The sequence below is a fragment of the Doryrhamphus excisus genome, linkage group LG21 (genome assembly GCF_037039965.1).
Source record: "Doryrhamphus excisus strain RoL-2023G ecotype Guam linkage group LG21, RoL_Dexc_Guam_v1.1, whole genome shotgun sequence".
Classification (NCBI taxonomy): Eukaryota; Metazoa; Chordata; class Actinopteri; order Syngnathiformes; family Syngnathidae; genus Doryrhamphus; species Doryrhamphus excisus.
Window position 1 is genome coordinate 6,045,064 of NC_136377.1, and position 16,621 is coordinate 6,061,684.

General features: G+C 37.5%; 1 protein-coding gene across 4 annotated transcripts; it reads right to left on the minus strand.

Moving 5' to 3' along the window:
• Positions 1-206: 206 nt before the first annotated feature.
• LOC144894377 (pannexin-3-like) lies at positions 207-15,676 on the minus strand. Of its 4 annotated transcripts, XM_058086781.2 has the most exons (5): positions 15,493-15,676; positions 6,703-6,845; positions 6,405-6,619; positions 2,688-3,439; positions 207-746 (listed from the first exon to the last, which is right to left on the minus strand). In XM_058086781.2, the coding sequence occupies exons 1-5, from the start codon at positions 15,674-15,676 to the stop codon at positions 688-690; spliced, it is 1,353 nt and encodes a 450-aa protein (XP_057942764.2). In that variant the 3' UTR covers positions 207-687. The 4 variants fall into 4 exon arrangements, with proteins under 4 accessions (XP_057942764.2, XP_078643882.1, XP_078643884.1 ...); XM_078787756.1 differs by lacking the exon at positions 207-746 and having other exon boundaries at positions 2,522-3,439; XM_078787758.1 differs by lacking the exons at positions 207-746; positions 15,493-15,676 and adding an exon at positions 8,163-8,203 and having other exon boundaries at positions 2,522-3,439.
• Between the last annotated feature and the right edge of the window lie 945 nt (positions 15,677-16,621).

The following is a 16,621-nucleotide window of genomic DNA, read 5'->3' on the forward strand; positions in this document are numbered from 1 at the left end:
TGAATGAATGAACATTTTTTATGGTATGGCGATAATAAAAAAAAAGCTAACCTCGAATTTTGTTTACTCCTTATAAGGTTTTTAGTTAGCAGGTTCAGAGAATATTGGTCTCAATGCTTGCAGTGATGTGAATAGCAAAACAATGGCAATTGAAGAGAGAGATGTTATTAAGACAATGCACACAGTATTTAGACAAATGTCATTTATTTAGAACAGATGATTTACATATTTTAAATTAACAGAAAGACTTATATTAGCAGATTGTGTAGTAATATAATAAAAAAAGAAAATAAATCCAATACCGCTACATAGGTTTATGCTATTCTACTTACACTGGCTCTAGCAGTGACCCGGAGAAATCATCTTTTGGAATAAGATGGAGATATGACTAGAGTTGTTCTGTGTGGTCTAGCACCTACGGGACACTGATGCTCAACTTTCCAATTTCCTGTGAATACTTGTAAAACACACAAAAAAAAACTACAACAAAAGACTTTTTCTTCTTGGCACAGCAACTGGGCTGATCAATATAATGTCTCACAGAAATGTCTTGAGACTGAGGATACCATAAATGTGTGTCAACACTCTTTGTGGGCGTAGCACTAATGGGTATTTACTTTAGAGAGTCCCAAAGACTTCCTCCCCGCCCCCACCATGTTATCGCATTGATTCAGTCCATAGGAAAGCCTAGTAATGACTAAATGGTGCAGTCTCCTTCAACTCATGGTACCCCAGGTGGTTTGGCTCTGCGAAGAGACAGAGAATGCAGTTAGGGCTTGGAATGGAATTGACCACAGATCCATCTCTTCTACATTCACTGTGTGGAATAAGTATTTGATCCCCAAGCATAACACGGCTAAGTGGAGAGACTCACAAAGATGACGTTTTCCTGTAGTTCATGAAGGATTTTTTTGGTCTACAGTCGCCCCTCGCTACATTATTGTATTTTAAATATTTAAATTTTTAAATAAAATAATATGTAATATATATAATATAATAATATATTTAAATATTTTTAATTAAAAAATGAATTAAGTCATAAATGTTGTGGTTGTCTAAGGACTATTTCTCCAAAAATATTCAAACACAAGTTATATGTACTATTTTGGTCACTGCGATTGGCTGGCGACCAGTCCAGGGTGTACCCCGCCTCTCGCCCAAAGACAGCTGGGATAGGCTCCAGCACCCCCGCGACCCTTGGGAGGAAAAAGCGGTAGAAAATGAATAAAAATGTTGTGGTTGTCTAAGGACTATTGGTCCAAAAATATTGAAGCTATATGTAATATTTTGCCTGCAAGTCACTGCGATTGGCTGGCGACCAGTCCAGGGTGTACCCCGCCTCTCGCCCAAAGACAGCTGGGATAGGCTCCAGCAACCCCCGCGACCCTTGTGAGGAAAAAACGGTAGAAAATGAATGAATGAATGTTGTGGTTGTCTAATGACTATTGGTCCAAAAATACTGAAAGACAAGTTATATGTAGTATTTTGCCCACAAGTCACTACGATTGGCTGGCAACCAGTCCAGAGTTTACGACCTCTCGCCCAAAGACAACTGGGATAGGCTCCAGCACCCCCCACGACCCCCGTGAGAAAAAAGCGATAGAAAATGAATGAATGAATGTTGTAGTTGTCTAAGGACTGTTGGTCAAAAAATATTGAAAGACAAGTTATATGTAGTATTTTGCCCACAAGTCACTACGATTGGCTGGCAACCAGTCCAGAGTTTACGACCTCTCGCCCAAAGACAACTGGCATAGGCTCCAGCACCCCCCACGACCCTCGTGAGAAAAAAGCGATAGAAAATGAATGAATGAATGAATGTTGTAGTTGTCTAAGGACTGTTGGTCAAAAAATATTGAAAGACAAGTTATATGTAGTATTCTGGCCACGAGTCACTGCGATTGGCTGGCGACCAGTCCAGGGTGTACGACCGCTTCTTGCACAAAGTCAGCTGGGATAGTCTCCAGCATAACCCTGCAACCCTACTGAGGACAAGCGGCATAGAAAACGGATGGATGACTGAAGTCAGCCATCGCTTCATGTTCAACATGACATAGAGAAAATAGGTTCTCCTCGCATTCCGTGTGGAAGTGGTAGCTTATAGTGTTCTTCCTTCTTCCCAACTATGTGCAGCTCTGTGTGTGTTCTGGCCATGACGCCATGAGGTTCTCATGTAAGATTCTAGAATACACGGCGCCATTCATTGGCCCTTTAATATACTTGAGTTGTCTGGTACACTCTTGGGTTTTTATTAAATTTGGCTCTGCTTCCAAACAATGAGTTGGCGACTGTGCTCCCAACTCCCTTGAGATCATTAATGCAATTTGTGGACTTATCAGAATCACTCTTACCTCATGAGGCTATCTTGTATTTCATGTCTCTGGCCTCCATCTTACCAAGCTTCTTGCTGAAGAGTGTGTACTTTGTGGTCACATCGGACATTTTGCTTGTTGACAGGGGATCAAATACTTATTTCACCAACCAAATATAATCTCTCTTTGTTTCATTAATCCTGGGTGAACTTACAAAATCAGCAGGGGATCAAATATGGAATGGAACAGAAGTGAAATAAATGACGTTTTCCATGATTATAATTCACTTAATAATTTTCTGTGCGTCCCAAATGATGTATGTGAATATAAGCGCTAGCAGAATACGTTTGAGTGTGTAAATTAGCGTAACAGTACCAAAACTCATATTCTCCTCCACCATCGGCCTCTGTTCACTGCAGTTCACAACGCTTCCATGCGCGGCTCCCAGAATAGTCATGATATCCACAAGGTTGAGCTTCCCTTCCTCTTTGGCTTCCCGCGCCTCCTCTGCCAACTCCATCGCGGCTTCTTCCCGTTCTTCAATCTCTTCTTGGCTCAGCATTGCGTTCAATCCTTGTCCTGCAGTTGTTTTCCCAACCTGCGGAGGTGCCAGTGAGCACAGAGCCCTAACCTTCCCATAGGACTTCAAGTGTGCAACGTTGGCCCGCAGGAAAAGCATGAGCACGTTGAGATCATTCAGGGCGCATCCTAGCCCGCGTTGGTTCGTGACATCCAACCCTGGAAGCACCTCATATACAGACATGAACGTTGTGTCCCAAACAAAGAGTCGAACGAGACTGAAGACGACAATTGGGGCCAACAGGACATAGATGGCACCGTTAGCCACGCTGATCACCTGAAAGACCAACTGTCCAATCATTTTACACTGAACCAGCTCAGGAACCCAGTTCTGATCCCGAAGCATGCCGCTACGCACAAAACAGCTGAATTCGTCTTGAAGGAAGGCGGAAAGGTGGAAGTAGGCGAGATAAAGGCAGGCCGCCGTCATGAAGGTCAGCAGGAGGAATCCTCGCAAAAAAAGCATGCTCACGAGGAAGTAGGAGTTTTGCTTGCATCGCATGTATCTTTCCAGTAGGGGGTATTCAAAGTATCTCTTTCTCTTGGCTCTGCAATCAAACAAGAGTCCATAATCAGTACCATGTAGTTTTTACTTAAGGTCATACAGATGCAATTATATTCTATTTTTATCACCTAGGTCAGACCTGCTGAGCAAATTAACCTCACAATGAAGAACACCTTCTTCAATGAAGGTAAACATAACCTTAAATAACCTTGAATCTATGCTATCTATCACTAATTGCATTTAATGTTGTATAATCCATATAAAACTATTGTTTACAACTATACAAAAGTGGTTTTGAACTGCTGATGACATCATAAACAGGCGACACACGTTTGACACGTTGACATTTTGTTAGCAAGCTAAAGTTGCTAACAAGTCGCTTTATGATTAAAAACACAGTTGGGCTCACACACTGCATAATAACACAACAAACAAAGGCTAAATTTTAGATATCAACTGAAAAAAAACATGCTAACCAAGGCATACGCTAACCAAGCTACCACTTCACGAGTATACAAAATATCGTCAGTAATTACCTCTTTTAAACTGTGTTAATTACTATACAAAAATGTTTTTGAACTGCTGATGACATCATAGACGGGCGACACAGCTGACTACCCGTTCGGGTTGACATTTTGTTAGCAAGCTAAAGTTGCTAACAGGACGCTTTATGATTAAAAACACAGTTGGACTCACACACTGCATTAATAACACAACAAACCAAGGCTAAATTTTAGATATCAACTGAAAAAAACATGCTAACGCTAACCAAGCTACCACTTCATGAGTATACAAAAAGTCGTCAGTAATTACCTCTTTTAAACTGTGTTAATTACTAATCAAAAGTGTTTTTGAACTGCTGATGACATCATAGACAGGCGACACAGCTGACTACCCGTTCGGGTTACCATTTTGTTAGCAAGCTAAAGTTGCTAACAGGACGCTTTATGATTAAAAACACAGTTGGACTCACACACTGCATTAATAACACAACAAACAAAGGCAAAATTTTAGATATCAACTGAAAAAAAACATGCTAACCGAGGCATACGCTAACCAAGCTACCACTTCACGAGTATACAAAAAATCATCAGTAATTGCCTCTTTTAAACTGTGTCAATTACTATACAAAAGTGTTTTTGAACTGCTCATGACATCATAGACAGGCGACACAGCTGACTACCCGTTCGGGCTGACATTTTGTTAGCAAGCTAAAGTTGCTAACTTTGTGATTAAAAACACAATTGGACTCACGCACTGCATTAATAACACAACAAACCAAGGCTAAATTTTAGATATCAACTGAAAAAAACATGCTAACGCTAACCAAGCTACCACTTCATGAGTATACAAAAAATCGTCAGTAATTACCTCTTTTAAACTGTGTTAATTACTATACAAAGGTGTTTTTGAACTGCTGATGACATCATAGACAGGCGACACAGCTGACTACCCGTTCGGGTTGCCATTTTGTTAGCAAGCTAAAGTTGCTAACAGGACGCTTTATGATTAAAAACACAGTTGGACTCACACACTGCATTAATAACACAACAAACAAAGGCAAAATTTTAGATATCAACTGAAAAAAACATGCTAACCGAGGCATACGCTAACCAAGCTACCACTTCACGAGTATACAAAAAATCATCAGTAATTGCCTCTTTTAAACTGTGTCAATTACTATACAAAAGTGTTTTTGAACTGCTCATGACATCATAGACAGGCGACACAGCTGACTACACGTTCGGGCTGACATTTTGTTAGCAAGCTAAAGTTGCTAACTTTGTGATTAAAAACACAATTGGACTCACGCACTGCATTAATAACACAACAAACAAGGGCTAATGTGAAAATGTGTGCCAAATTTTGCCTCGGTTCTCTGTGTTTGTGTGTTTGTAACATATTTTTATTACAAAACATCAGCTTATTAGCTTGCTAACAAAATGGAAACCAGCTCAATCAGTGGTTGACTCATAAGGCTTTTGCTAACGAACGCATTTACAGTTAGTTAGCCTACAACCTGGTTAGCATGTTTTTTGATTTACGTCGAAAATGTGTGCCAAATTTTGCCTCGGTTCGCTGTTTGTGTGTTTGTAACATATTTTTTATTACAAAACATCAGCTTACTAGTTTGCTAACAAAATGGAAACCAGCTCAATCACATGTCTGTGATGTCATCAGCGGTTGACTCAGAAGGCTTTTGCTAACTAACGCAGTTACAGTGAGTTAGCGTACAACCTGGTTAGCATGTTTTTTGAATTACGTCGAAATTATGTGCCAAATTTTGCCACAGTTCGCTGTGTTTATAACATAATTTTATTACAAAACATCAGCTTAGTTGCTTGCTAACAAAATGTAAACCAGCTCAATCAGTGGTTGGCTCGGAAGGCTTTTGCTAACTAACGCAGTTACAGTTAGTTAGCGTACAACCTGGTTAGCATGTTTTTTGATTTACGTCGAAAATATGTGCCAAATTTTGCCTCAGTTTTCTGTGTTTGTTATTGGATTTTTAACATATTTTTTTATCACACAACATAATTGTTAGCAGCTTATTAGTTTGCTAACAAAATGGAAACCAGCTCAATCAGTGGTTGACTCAGAAGACTTTTGCTAACTAATGTACTTACAGTTAGTTAGCGTGTTAGCATTTTGGTTAGCATGTTAGCATGTTTTTTGATTTACGTCAAAAATGTGTGTCAAATTTTGCCTCAGTTCGCTGTGTTTCTGTGTTTGTAACATATTTTTATTACAAAACATCAGCTTATTAGCTTGCTAACAAAATGGAAACCAGCTCAATCACATGTCCGTGATGTCATCAGCGGTTGACTCAGAAAGCTTTTGCTAACTAACGCAGTTACACCACAAGTCCAACTCCGTAAAACCGACAACCTGCTGTATTTTTGTCCATTTTGGGTATGTCGATGTCTGTATTTCCGCGTGTGTCTGTTTATTTTGTGACATAAGTTACATTATAACCACGAAGGAAGCCAAAATGTGATCATCCTTACCTCTGCAGCTCTGCCTGAAATGTAAGCGGGTTCTTGGTAGCCTGGCGCATATCCAGAATGTTCTGGGCCAGGCGAATCGATCGGTTGTATGACTTGTCTAGTTCATCAATTATGAAGAGCAGGTCTGAGCCGAGTGAAGGCACAACAAGCTGGCGCCAGATGAGTGCCGGGAGATACATTAACAATGCCATAGCCAGAAGAGAGTATGGAAACATCTAGACGAGAGTGACAGAGAAAAGTTCTCAACATCTGCTGCCCAGTGAAACAGCTACGATAAAAAAAAACGAAATCTACTCACTTTGTGTACCCACAGTGAACGCTCCTCAAAGTTGCCATCGTTATCAAACTCGTGATGCATAAGCGAGTCCCAGCAGTATGTATCCACATAGCTGGCCTGCTTGATTGTGAAATTGCTCGGAGGGAAACAGCTGATCTGTGGACCTGCAGAATAAGCAGCATCATCAGTAACATTATCTGCGAACATGGGGGAATTTCACGCTTATTTTGATCTTACTTCAATAATTTGCCTCCAGGCAACCCTGAGGCATTTTGATACACAGCCCACCCAGCCAGAAAAAAATGAAGTACAGTATGTTGTGCTGTCATGTTGTAATTCAGCGACAACAAACACACAAAATCATAAGAAAAATTAGATGGTCATTATTGGTAATGGTTTTATTTCATTTGAACATGCATCAGATTACAATTGAATGCATCACATAATCAGTTCACAGTTCCACATGTCCAAAAGGAGTAGGAAGAAGCAAAGCTTATTAAATCCTACCCCTCCATCTGGTACTTTTACAATCAGTAACTGTTACATTTGTTCACTTCCTGCTTTCCTAATATATTTTAAATTTAAATTTAAATTTTTTTTTTTAATTTTTACAATTTTTAAAATTTTTACAATTTTAAACATTTTTTAATTTTTTAAATTTTTTTATTTTTTTGATCCTTGATCCTTTGAGTTAGGGTTAGGGTTAGGTTAGGTTGTTCACTTCCTGCTTTCCTAATATAGCTTAAGATTGTTGTTGTTGTTGTTGTTTTTTTGTTTTATTTTTTATATATAAATATATATATATAAATTTTATATAGCACATCATAACTAAATTAACTTGCTAAATTTGCTTCCTGGATTATTATGACTTTATTCCCAGCTTAATCTTCCAAAAATAATTTTATTATGTTTTGTTTAATTATCATCTTTTTTATATTTCAAGTATATGCTACTAGAAATATATAATTATTTTTTAATCATAACATTACAAGTTTATTCACATAAATTGAAGACTTTTTCACATTGGGATCTGACTTTTTTTTCTTCATATTTTTAATTTATTCTTGTTAAATTACCGTTGTTTTTAAATTTCTGCTGATTGTTTATTTTAAATTTAATTTTTTTGTCTTGTAATCTCGTAAAATTTATTTTATTCCCATATTATTATTATAAACATAATATCCTATTTTTTCAAAAAATATATTAAATTTAATTATAATGAATAAATATTATTTTATGGTATATCATATTTTAAAATGTAAACCTTTGTGGTAATGTTCATACATATATAATATTCCATGCAAGGTTTGTGGAGCCAGATGATAATAACAATTAAGCAAATGACCAGCTATCTTTTTCATTCTTATGTTTATGCATTTGGAACTATTTTCTGTATGTAAAAACATAACCGTAAACCAATGTAAAGATGAACGAAAGGTTTTGGCTTTCCGTGTATTGCGCAGTTTTTTCTGACAACTTACCAAACTTGGCCTTCTCCACCTTGTACTTAGTTCACCTTCACACAGCCGCATATAATTAAAGCCATGCACACCCATCTGTCATTTCCCTAGTCAGCTCCACCCTGAACCAAACCAGCAGGCCCAGGATGGAACACACCAAGACTGCACCCCGCCTCCCACTCAAGAGTCTCACAAACAGCAACACAGAGCTTCTATTTTCGCCATGCAGTCTCTAATCTAATGTTAGCATGTGACTTCCAGCCCATCTCATTACAGGCTATGGGTTAAACACGGTTACACACATGCAACCTGCTTATAATTTCAGCCATATTTTTTTAAATATGCAGGACCTGTCGCTTTTTTTTTTCGCCAAAGGCTACATAAAGAAAAATTGAAAGACGCGGGAGGCCACTTTGATATTCTTCACCTATTTTAGAAATCTTTCAGCTTTGAAAACAGCGGGACCCCGATACTGAGGTGAGGGGGGGGGGGGGTTCTGGAATGTCTGTGAGGCTATAAAGCCCCTGTATGATATAAGCATGCTTTGCTATCTTTGCAGTACAGCCCTAAACCAAGAGTCTCCAAATATTTTTCACGTGCTGAAAAATGAAAGGATGCAAAGGACACTTTGATATTTTGTGTATGCTAAATATATATATTTATTTATTTATATTTATTTATATTTATTTATATTTATTTATATTTATTTATATTTATTTATATTTATTTATATTTATTTATATTTATTTATATATTTCAAGAAAAAAAGTGTATTTTTTGAATGAATTTTTTTTTCCAATTTTTGCATTAAAAAAATCAAAATATTTAAAATTTTCCTAAATTAACTTCCTAAATTTTCTTCTTGAATTATTATGGCTTTATTCCCAGTTAAATTTTCCAAAAATTATTTTATTATGTTTTGTTTATTTCTAATCTTCTTTTTATATTTCAATTATATGATACTAGAATGATATAATGTATTTTTAATCATAACATTTCAAGTTTATTCTCATAAATTGAAGACTTTTTCAAATTAGAATCTGACTTTTTTTACTCATATTTTGACTATTGTAAATGTATCGTTGTTTTTCAATTTTTGCTGATTTTTTATTTTAATTTTATTTTTTTTGTCTTGTAATCTCGTAAAATTTATTTTATTCCCATAATATTATTATAAACATTATATCTTAATTTTTCAAAAATTATATTTAATTTAATTATATTTAATAACTATTATTTTATGCTGAATCATATTTTAAAATGTAAACCTCTTTGGTAATGTTCAAAAATATATAATTTTTAATGCAAGGTTTGTGGAGCAAAATGATAATAATAAAAACCAAAGAGATGTGGGTAGCAAATGGCCCCCAGGCCACATTTTGGACACCCCTTCCGTACATATGCATCGTGATATGGTTGATCTAGTCATGCTAGCTGTGCAAAGTACAAAATATGCATTTCTTGGGTATTTATTTTTACACCGGCAATTAAACCCTCGATGGGTGCCAGACTGTGTTTGAAGAGGAAGCTGCAGAACTGCCGCCTTATGCATTTTGTATTTCTTTGTACTCAAGACTCCGGGCTTTCACAACATACTTGTGTGGACTGCATACTTGAGCAACACTTGGAAACTTTCCCCCTTCAGGAGGGTGAAGACGGGATCATATATCATTCTTCCTCAGTGAAGCTCAAACATCCAACCAAGATATATAAGTAGAAGATAAGCAAACATAATACAAGGAGCCTATTCATCTAAGGTAGGCCACCAGCCCCCAAAAGATAATTGGATTTTTGATCCTCACAAGTAATAGTTAAGGCTCAAGCACCGAGTGATGAAAACAGCTTAAAAGTTTGCAAAGTGTGTCAGGACCGGTGAAAATTTTTCTGTTTTAACAGATTATTATTATTCGTTTTTTTTTTAATGCAGATTTAAGCTAATTGTACGTATTTATTCAATTAATAATTTCCATGGCTAAATAAACTGAAATACAAATATAAGGCATTGAGAAGTGTAATGCAGTATCTGTGTGCGCCCCTTTAAGAAGTCATGTCAGCTGACTAGCGTTGACGGTTAGCTGAGTGCTAGCAGTGCAGAGAGTGGCTGGCAGCAGCTCCTGTGCGAATGTTCACTGCATGTGTTCTATTCTTGTTGGTAAAGCGAGAGTCTCTCCGTATTTATAAACAGCGGAAGATTTAATCTAATTGTATGTATTAATTTAATTAATTTAATTAATAAAATAATTTAAATAATATGTCATAATAATTAAATAATAATAAAATAATTAAAAATAATAATAATGAATATAAATTTAAATAACAATGTATCAAATAATCAGTTCACAGTTCCACATGTCCAAAAGGAGTAGGAAGAAGCAAAGCTTATTAAATCCTACCCCTCCATCTGGTACTTTTACAATCAGTAACTGTTACATTTGTTCACTTCCTGCTTTCCTAATATAGTTTAAGTTATTTATTTAGTTATTTAGTTATTTAGTTATTATGTTATTATGTTTTGTTTTATTTATTTTTATTATTTTATATTCATATTTATTTATAATTATTATTATTTATTTTTTGTCACATATCAAAGTACGAGGTGATATGAACATACAATTAGTTTATTTAGTTTATTAGTTAATTAGTTTATTTAGTGACAATAAGTAACATTTAATGAGTAAAGATTGCTTTTATAGTTATTATATTTATAGTTATTTCCACACAATAAGTAAGATATGGTAGAACTAGGGTGTCCTGGTGTTCACACTAATGTGTGAGTCTTATTTATGTCTGGGATTGATTATTTTGTATGATTACATGAGTAATATAAGTGGAAATGTGACTATAGGGGTGCTATCTCATGCCTGCAGGGCTCTAATAACGGTAAAAATAGAAGGTCATAATCAGTTTTTCTAAGTTTATATTCAATTTATTAATATTTAATCCTACTTTGCAGAAATTGACGGGTCTGGAACTTCCATATGTGGACGTTCAGTCAAACATCGAAAAGTCAAAAACGTGCAAAAATAATCTCTATTCATCGGGAGGCGGCGATAGAATTGAAACTGTGATTTTTATTCAAGTATTACGCCCCAAATGCTCCTTCAAAAGTATTTTTTTTTTGGTTTATACTTGACTTAATGTGTTAATTATATCTCACTTTGGCACAGTAAATATAGAGCTTATTATCCTGAGCGGCACACGTTCAACTCCCAGTAAAAGCCTTCCTGTGAAATCTTGTCAAATATATCGGTGCTCTCCTCTACCACGTCTGTGTGCAATTTGGGAGCCATAACCTCTCCGCCATTTCTTCTATCGCAGACTGCCAGTCCCCAATTAACACTGGCGCCCATCCTCATGTTGCCGCCTTTTACGCAAAGATTCTTGGCGGAGTCGAGTGCCGGTGCGAGCAGGTATGAGTTGTAAAAACTCATAATCCGCCCCAGCCGATAGGCAGCCAAGATTTATCAGTTGAGTGATGCAGCCTGTTCGACACAACGTTTTGCCCCGAGCACGCGCCCTCAGTTAATCAACACATCCTCTCAAACAGAACTCGCCACGAGAGAGCTCTGCCTTGTAATTACAACATGCCGACATTAGTGAATACCGCTTTCCATCAATCCTCTTCCGTGGTTATTAGCATCAGGCTGACGGTAGACGGGGCCCACTGAGACAAAGTTAAGTTCAAAGTCAACGGAATTTCTCTCATCAACTGTTCTTACTGTACTTTCATGATGAAAATGAAAAGGATGCAGGTTTGGTTCATCTGTGAGAGAACAAGTTAATCAATTGGGAATTTCACCCAAAAGATCGGGAATGAATTTTTCCCACAGGAAATCATGTGAATCGGATGAATCCATTGCAGAAAAATACATGTTTATCGTTTTACAATACAGAAAACAATTGCAAATGCATATAAATTATGAATGAAAAGTATAAACAAACAATTCTTCAATCTTCACCACCTTCCGGTTTTGACATGAGTTGTTTCTTGAAGCCAATAAACTCATACTGGAACCCAAAATGGAGCCAAAGAAAGTTGCAAGTAGTAATGATGATGGTAATTCATATTTTCAAACAAGCACAAAAAGATGCGTTCGAGTCCAGCAATAATCTGCCACAAGGTGGCACTATCTGCACCCTCTGCACCTGTTCTCCAAAATGGAGCCAAAGAAAGTTGCAAGTGCCGGCATTTTGATAGTAATCGGCAGTAATGATGATGGTAATTCATATTTTCAAACAAGCACAAAAAGATGCGTCAGAGTCCAGCAATAATCTGCCACAAGGTGGCACTATCTGCACCCTCTGCACCTGTTCTCCAAAATGGAGCCAAAGAAAGTTGCAAGTGCCGGCATTTTGATAGTAATCGGCAGTAATGATGATGGTAATTCATATTTTCAAACAAACACAAAAAGATGCGTTCGAGTCCAGCAATAATCCGCCACAAGGTGGCACTATCTGCACCCTCTGCAACTGCTCTCCAAAATGGAGCCAAATAAAGTTGCAAGTGCCGGCATTTTGATAGTAATCGGTATTCATAATGATGGGTAATTCATATTTTCAAACAAGCACAAAAAGATGCGTTCGAGTCCAGCAATAATCTGCCACAAGGTGGCACTATCTGCACCCTCTGCACCTGTTCTCCAAAATGGAGCCAAAGAAAGTTGCAAGTGCCGGCATTTTGATAGTAATCGGCAGTAATGATTATGGTAATTCATATTTTCAAACAAACACAAAAAGATGCGTTCGAGTCCAGCAATAATCCGCCACAAGGTGGCACTATCTGTACCCTCTGCAACTGTTCTCCAAAATGGAGCCAAATAAAGTTGCAAGTGCCAGCATTTTGATAGTAATCGGCAGTAATGATGATGGTAATTCATATTTTCAAACAAGCACAAAAAGACGCGTTCGAGTCCAGCAATAATCTGCCACAAGGTGGCACTATCTGCACCCTCTGCAACTGTTTTCCAAAATGGAGCCAAATAAAGTTGCAAGTGCCAGCATTTTGATAGTAATCGGTAGTCATGATGATGGGTAATTCATATTTTCAAACAAGCACAAAAAGATGCGTTCGAGTCCAGCAATAATCTGCCACAAGGTGGCACTATCTGCACCCTCTGCACCTGTTCTCCAAAATGGAGCCAAAGAAAGTTGCAAGTGCCGGCATTTTGATAGTAATCGGCAGTAATGATGATGGTAATTCATATTTTCAAACAAGCACAAAAAGATGCGTCAGAGTCCAGCAATAATCTGCCACAAGGTGGCACTATCTGCACCCTCTGCACCTGTTCTCCAAAATGGAGCCAAAGAAAGTTGCAAGTGCCGGCATTTTGATAGTAATCGGCAGTAATGATGATGGTAATTCATATTTTCAAACAAACACAAAAAGATGCGTTCGAGTCCAGCAATAATCCGCCACAAGGTGGCACTATCTGCACCCTCTGCAACTGCTCTCCAAAATGGAGCCAAATAAAGTTGCAAGTGCCGGCATTTTGATAGTAATCGGTATTCATAATGATGGGTAATTCATATTTTCAAACAAGCACAAAAAGATGCGTTCGAGTCCAGCAATAATCTGCCACAAGGTGGCACTATCTGCACCCTCTGCACCTGTTCTCCAAAATGGAGCCAAAGAAAGTTGCAAGTGCCGGCATTTTGATAGTAATCGGCAGTAATGATTATGGTAATTCATATTTTCAAACAAACACAAAAAGATGCGTTCGAGTCCAGCAATAATCCGCCACAAGGTGGCACTATCTGTACCCTCTGCAACTGTTCTCCAAAATGGAGCCAAATAAAGTTGCAAGTGCCAGCATTTTGATAGTAATCGGCAGTAATGATGATGGTAATTCATATTTTCAAACAAGCACAAAAAGACGCGTTCGAGTCCAGCAATAATCTGCCACAAGGTGGCACTATCTGCACCCTCTGCAACTGTTTTCCAAAATGGAGCCAAATAAAGTTGCAAGTGCCAGCATTTTGATAGTAATCGGTAGTCATGATGATGGGTAATTCATATTTTCAAACAAGCACAAAAAGATGCGTTCGAATCCAGCAATAATCCACCACAAGGTGGCACTATCTGCACCCTCTGCAACTGTTCTCCAAAATGGAGCCAAATAAAGTTGCAAGTGCCAGCATTTTGATAGTAATCGGTAGTCATGATGATGGGTGATTCATATTTTCAAACAGCACAAAAAGATGCGTTCGAATCCAGCAATAATCCACCACAAGGTGGCACTATCTGCACCCTCTGCAACTGTTCTCCAAAATGGAGCCAAATAAAGTTGCAAGTGCCAGCATTTTGATAGTAATCGGCAGTAATGATGAGGGTAATTCATATTTTCAAACAAACACAAAAAGATGCGTTCGAGTCCAGCAATAATCCGCCACAAGGTGGCACTATCTGCACCCTCTGCAACTGTTCTCCAAAATGGAGCCAAATAAAGTTGCAAGTGCCAGCATTTTGATAGTAATCGGTAGTCATGATGATGGGTAATTCATATTTTCAAACAAGCACAAAAAGATGCGTTCGAGTCCAGCAATAATCCGCCACAAGGTGGCACTATCCCTCCCTCTGCAATTGTTCTTGCAAAAAAAACTCTACAGGAATAAACCCCTAAAAAAAACAACAACGTTTTAGTAGCGTTTAAATATTAATACATTAATTATATATATAATTATATATATAATTATATTAACTATAATAATTATTATTTTAATTATATTAATATATATATAATTATATTAATTATAATAATAATTATTTTAATTATATTAATTGTATATTATATATAATACTAGTATTTAAATATTAATGAAAAATAGAGAATAATAATTTTTAAAAACTGCTGTAATTTTACCCCCCAAAAAAGTTGTTTTTATCAGGAAAAAAGTAGCAATTTTACAGGAATAAAATCATCAAATAATGTCATTTTTTGCATAGAGATGAAATATTACATTATAAAATATGAATAAAAATGAAAATTATTTGTAATATATTATGACAAACAAACAAAACAAAATAAAATATTTTTTGGAAAAATTAGGCTGGAGAAAAAGAGCAAACTTTGATGATAATTATTGGCTATTTCACCTTAGCATATCTCTGTGTTGCCTTACAAAAAATATGAAAATGGCCCTTGCATCTTTTCATTTTCCAGTACGTGGCATCTACTTATTGTTGCATATTCCGCCGTCATAAAGGACACGGCATAACGGTGAAGTTCCAACACAAAGGCATGCCAGGGAATCAATAATGAGCACTTATGAATCCAGGTTATGGAGACTAATTAGGGACAAAAGCAAAATGGAATACAAACAAAGGTTTTTTTTAAAAAGGACACGTGCTTACCGAGGGACACCTCGCGGGCAAAGGCCATGCAGACCAGCAGCAGCGGCAGGCCTACAGATACATATTTGATGACCTTGTCCAGGGGAAGCTCCAGCTCCAGATGGCTGATCCGGTTAACGACGGGACTATCCTGAAGCAAGGCATCAGATAGCAAAGCCTTTGCTGCCGCCTTGGCAATGGACATCTTGAAGAACTGAAAGACGGTTTCAAAAGTCGGTTGAATCCCGAGACAGTCAACACAATCATATTCGGGGGGGGGTCCACACCTACCTGATGTCTTGCAGCTTGCAGCAGTGACAGTATTGGAAAAGTGCTTTATGTATTCAAGGGAGTCTTTCTGGGAACGAGGGGCTGGATTTGGGTGGAACCGGGCCGGTTTAGGTCCGAGCCTAATTATAGGGAAGACATTTGGGAGCATGCGGCCGCCCAGATGGCACTGACTTCAGCAGACCTCCTGTGCAGAACAGCAGGCCCAGCAATTATGTGTGTGTGTGTGTGTGTGTGTGTGTGTGCTAAAGTGGTTTATTCCGGCTCTGTCATTTGTGAGACTATTTTTGACACCGGGACAGCTACTGCTCCTACATTTTTTAAACCTTTTCAGCCCGTTTTGGGTTGGGTTTTTTTTTGTCATCACAACTTGTCTTCATGCGCCACAGATAATGTTTTTTTTTTATTTCAGCTGTCCTTGAACACACCATAGTTTTTGTCACACATATAAGTCCAACTTAAACAGCCGTCCCTCTCCACTTTGTGCTTTGTATTTCACGGCTTCACAGGAAGCAGAAACAGAGATGAGGATGCTGTGGTTCTCATTGGGGAGTGACCAGGATGGATAGGATCACTACATCAGAGAGGCATTATATGTTAGAGGCCTGAGATGGTTGGGACATGTCCACAGGAGAGATAGTGAATATATTGGTAGAAGGATGCTGCGTTTAGGAAAAACCAAAGAGGAGGTTTATGGATGTAGTGAAGGAGGACATGAGGGTTGGATGGAGAAGATTGATTTGCTGTGGCAACCCCTGAAGGGAAAAGACTCAAAAATCGAAATTTCAAAAATATATGAATAATATCAATAATGATTGTTTCATGGTTGAATATGGCTTATTATTAGTCAAAAATGTATCAT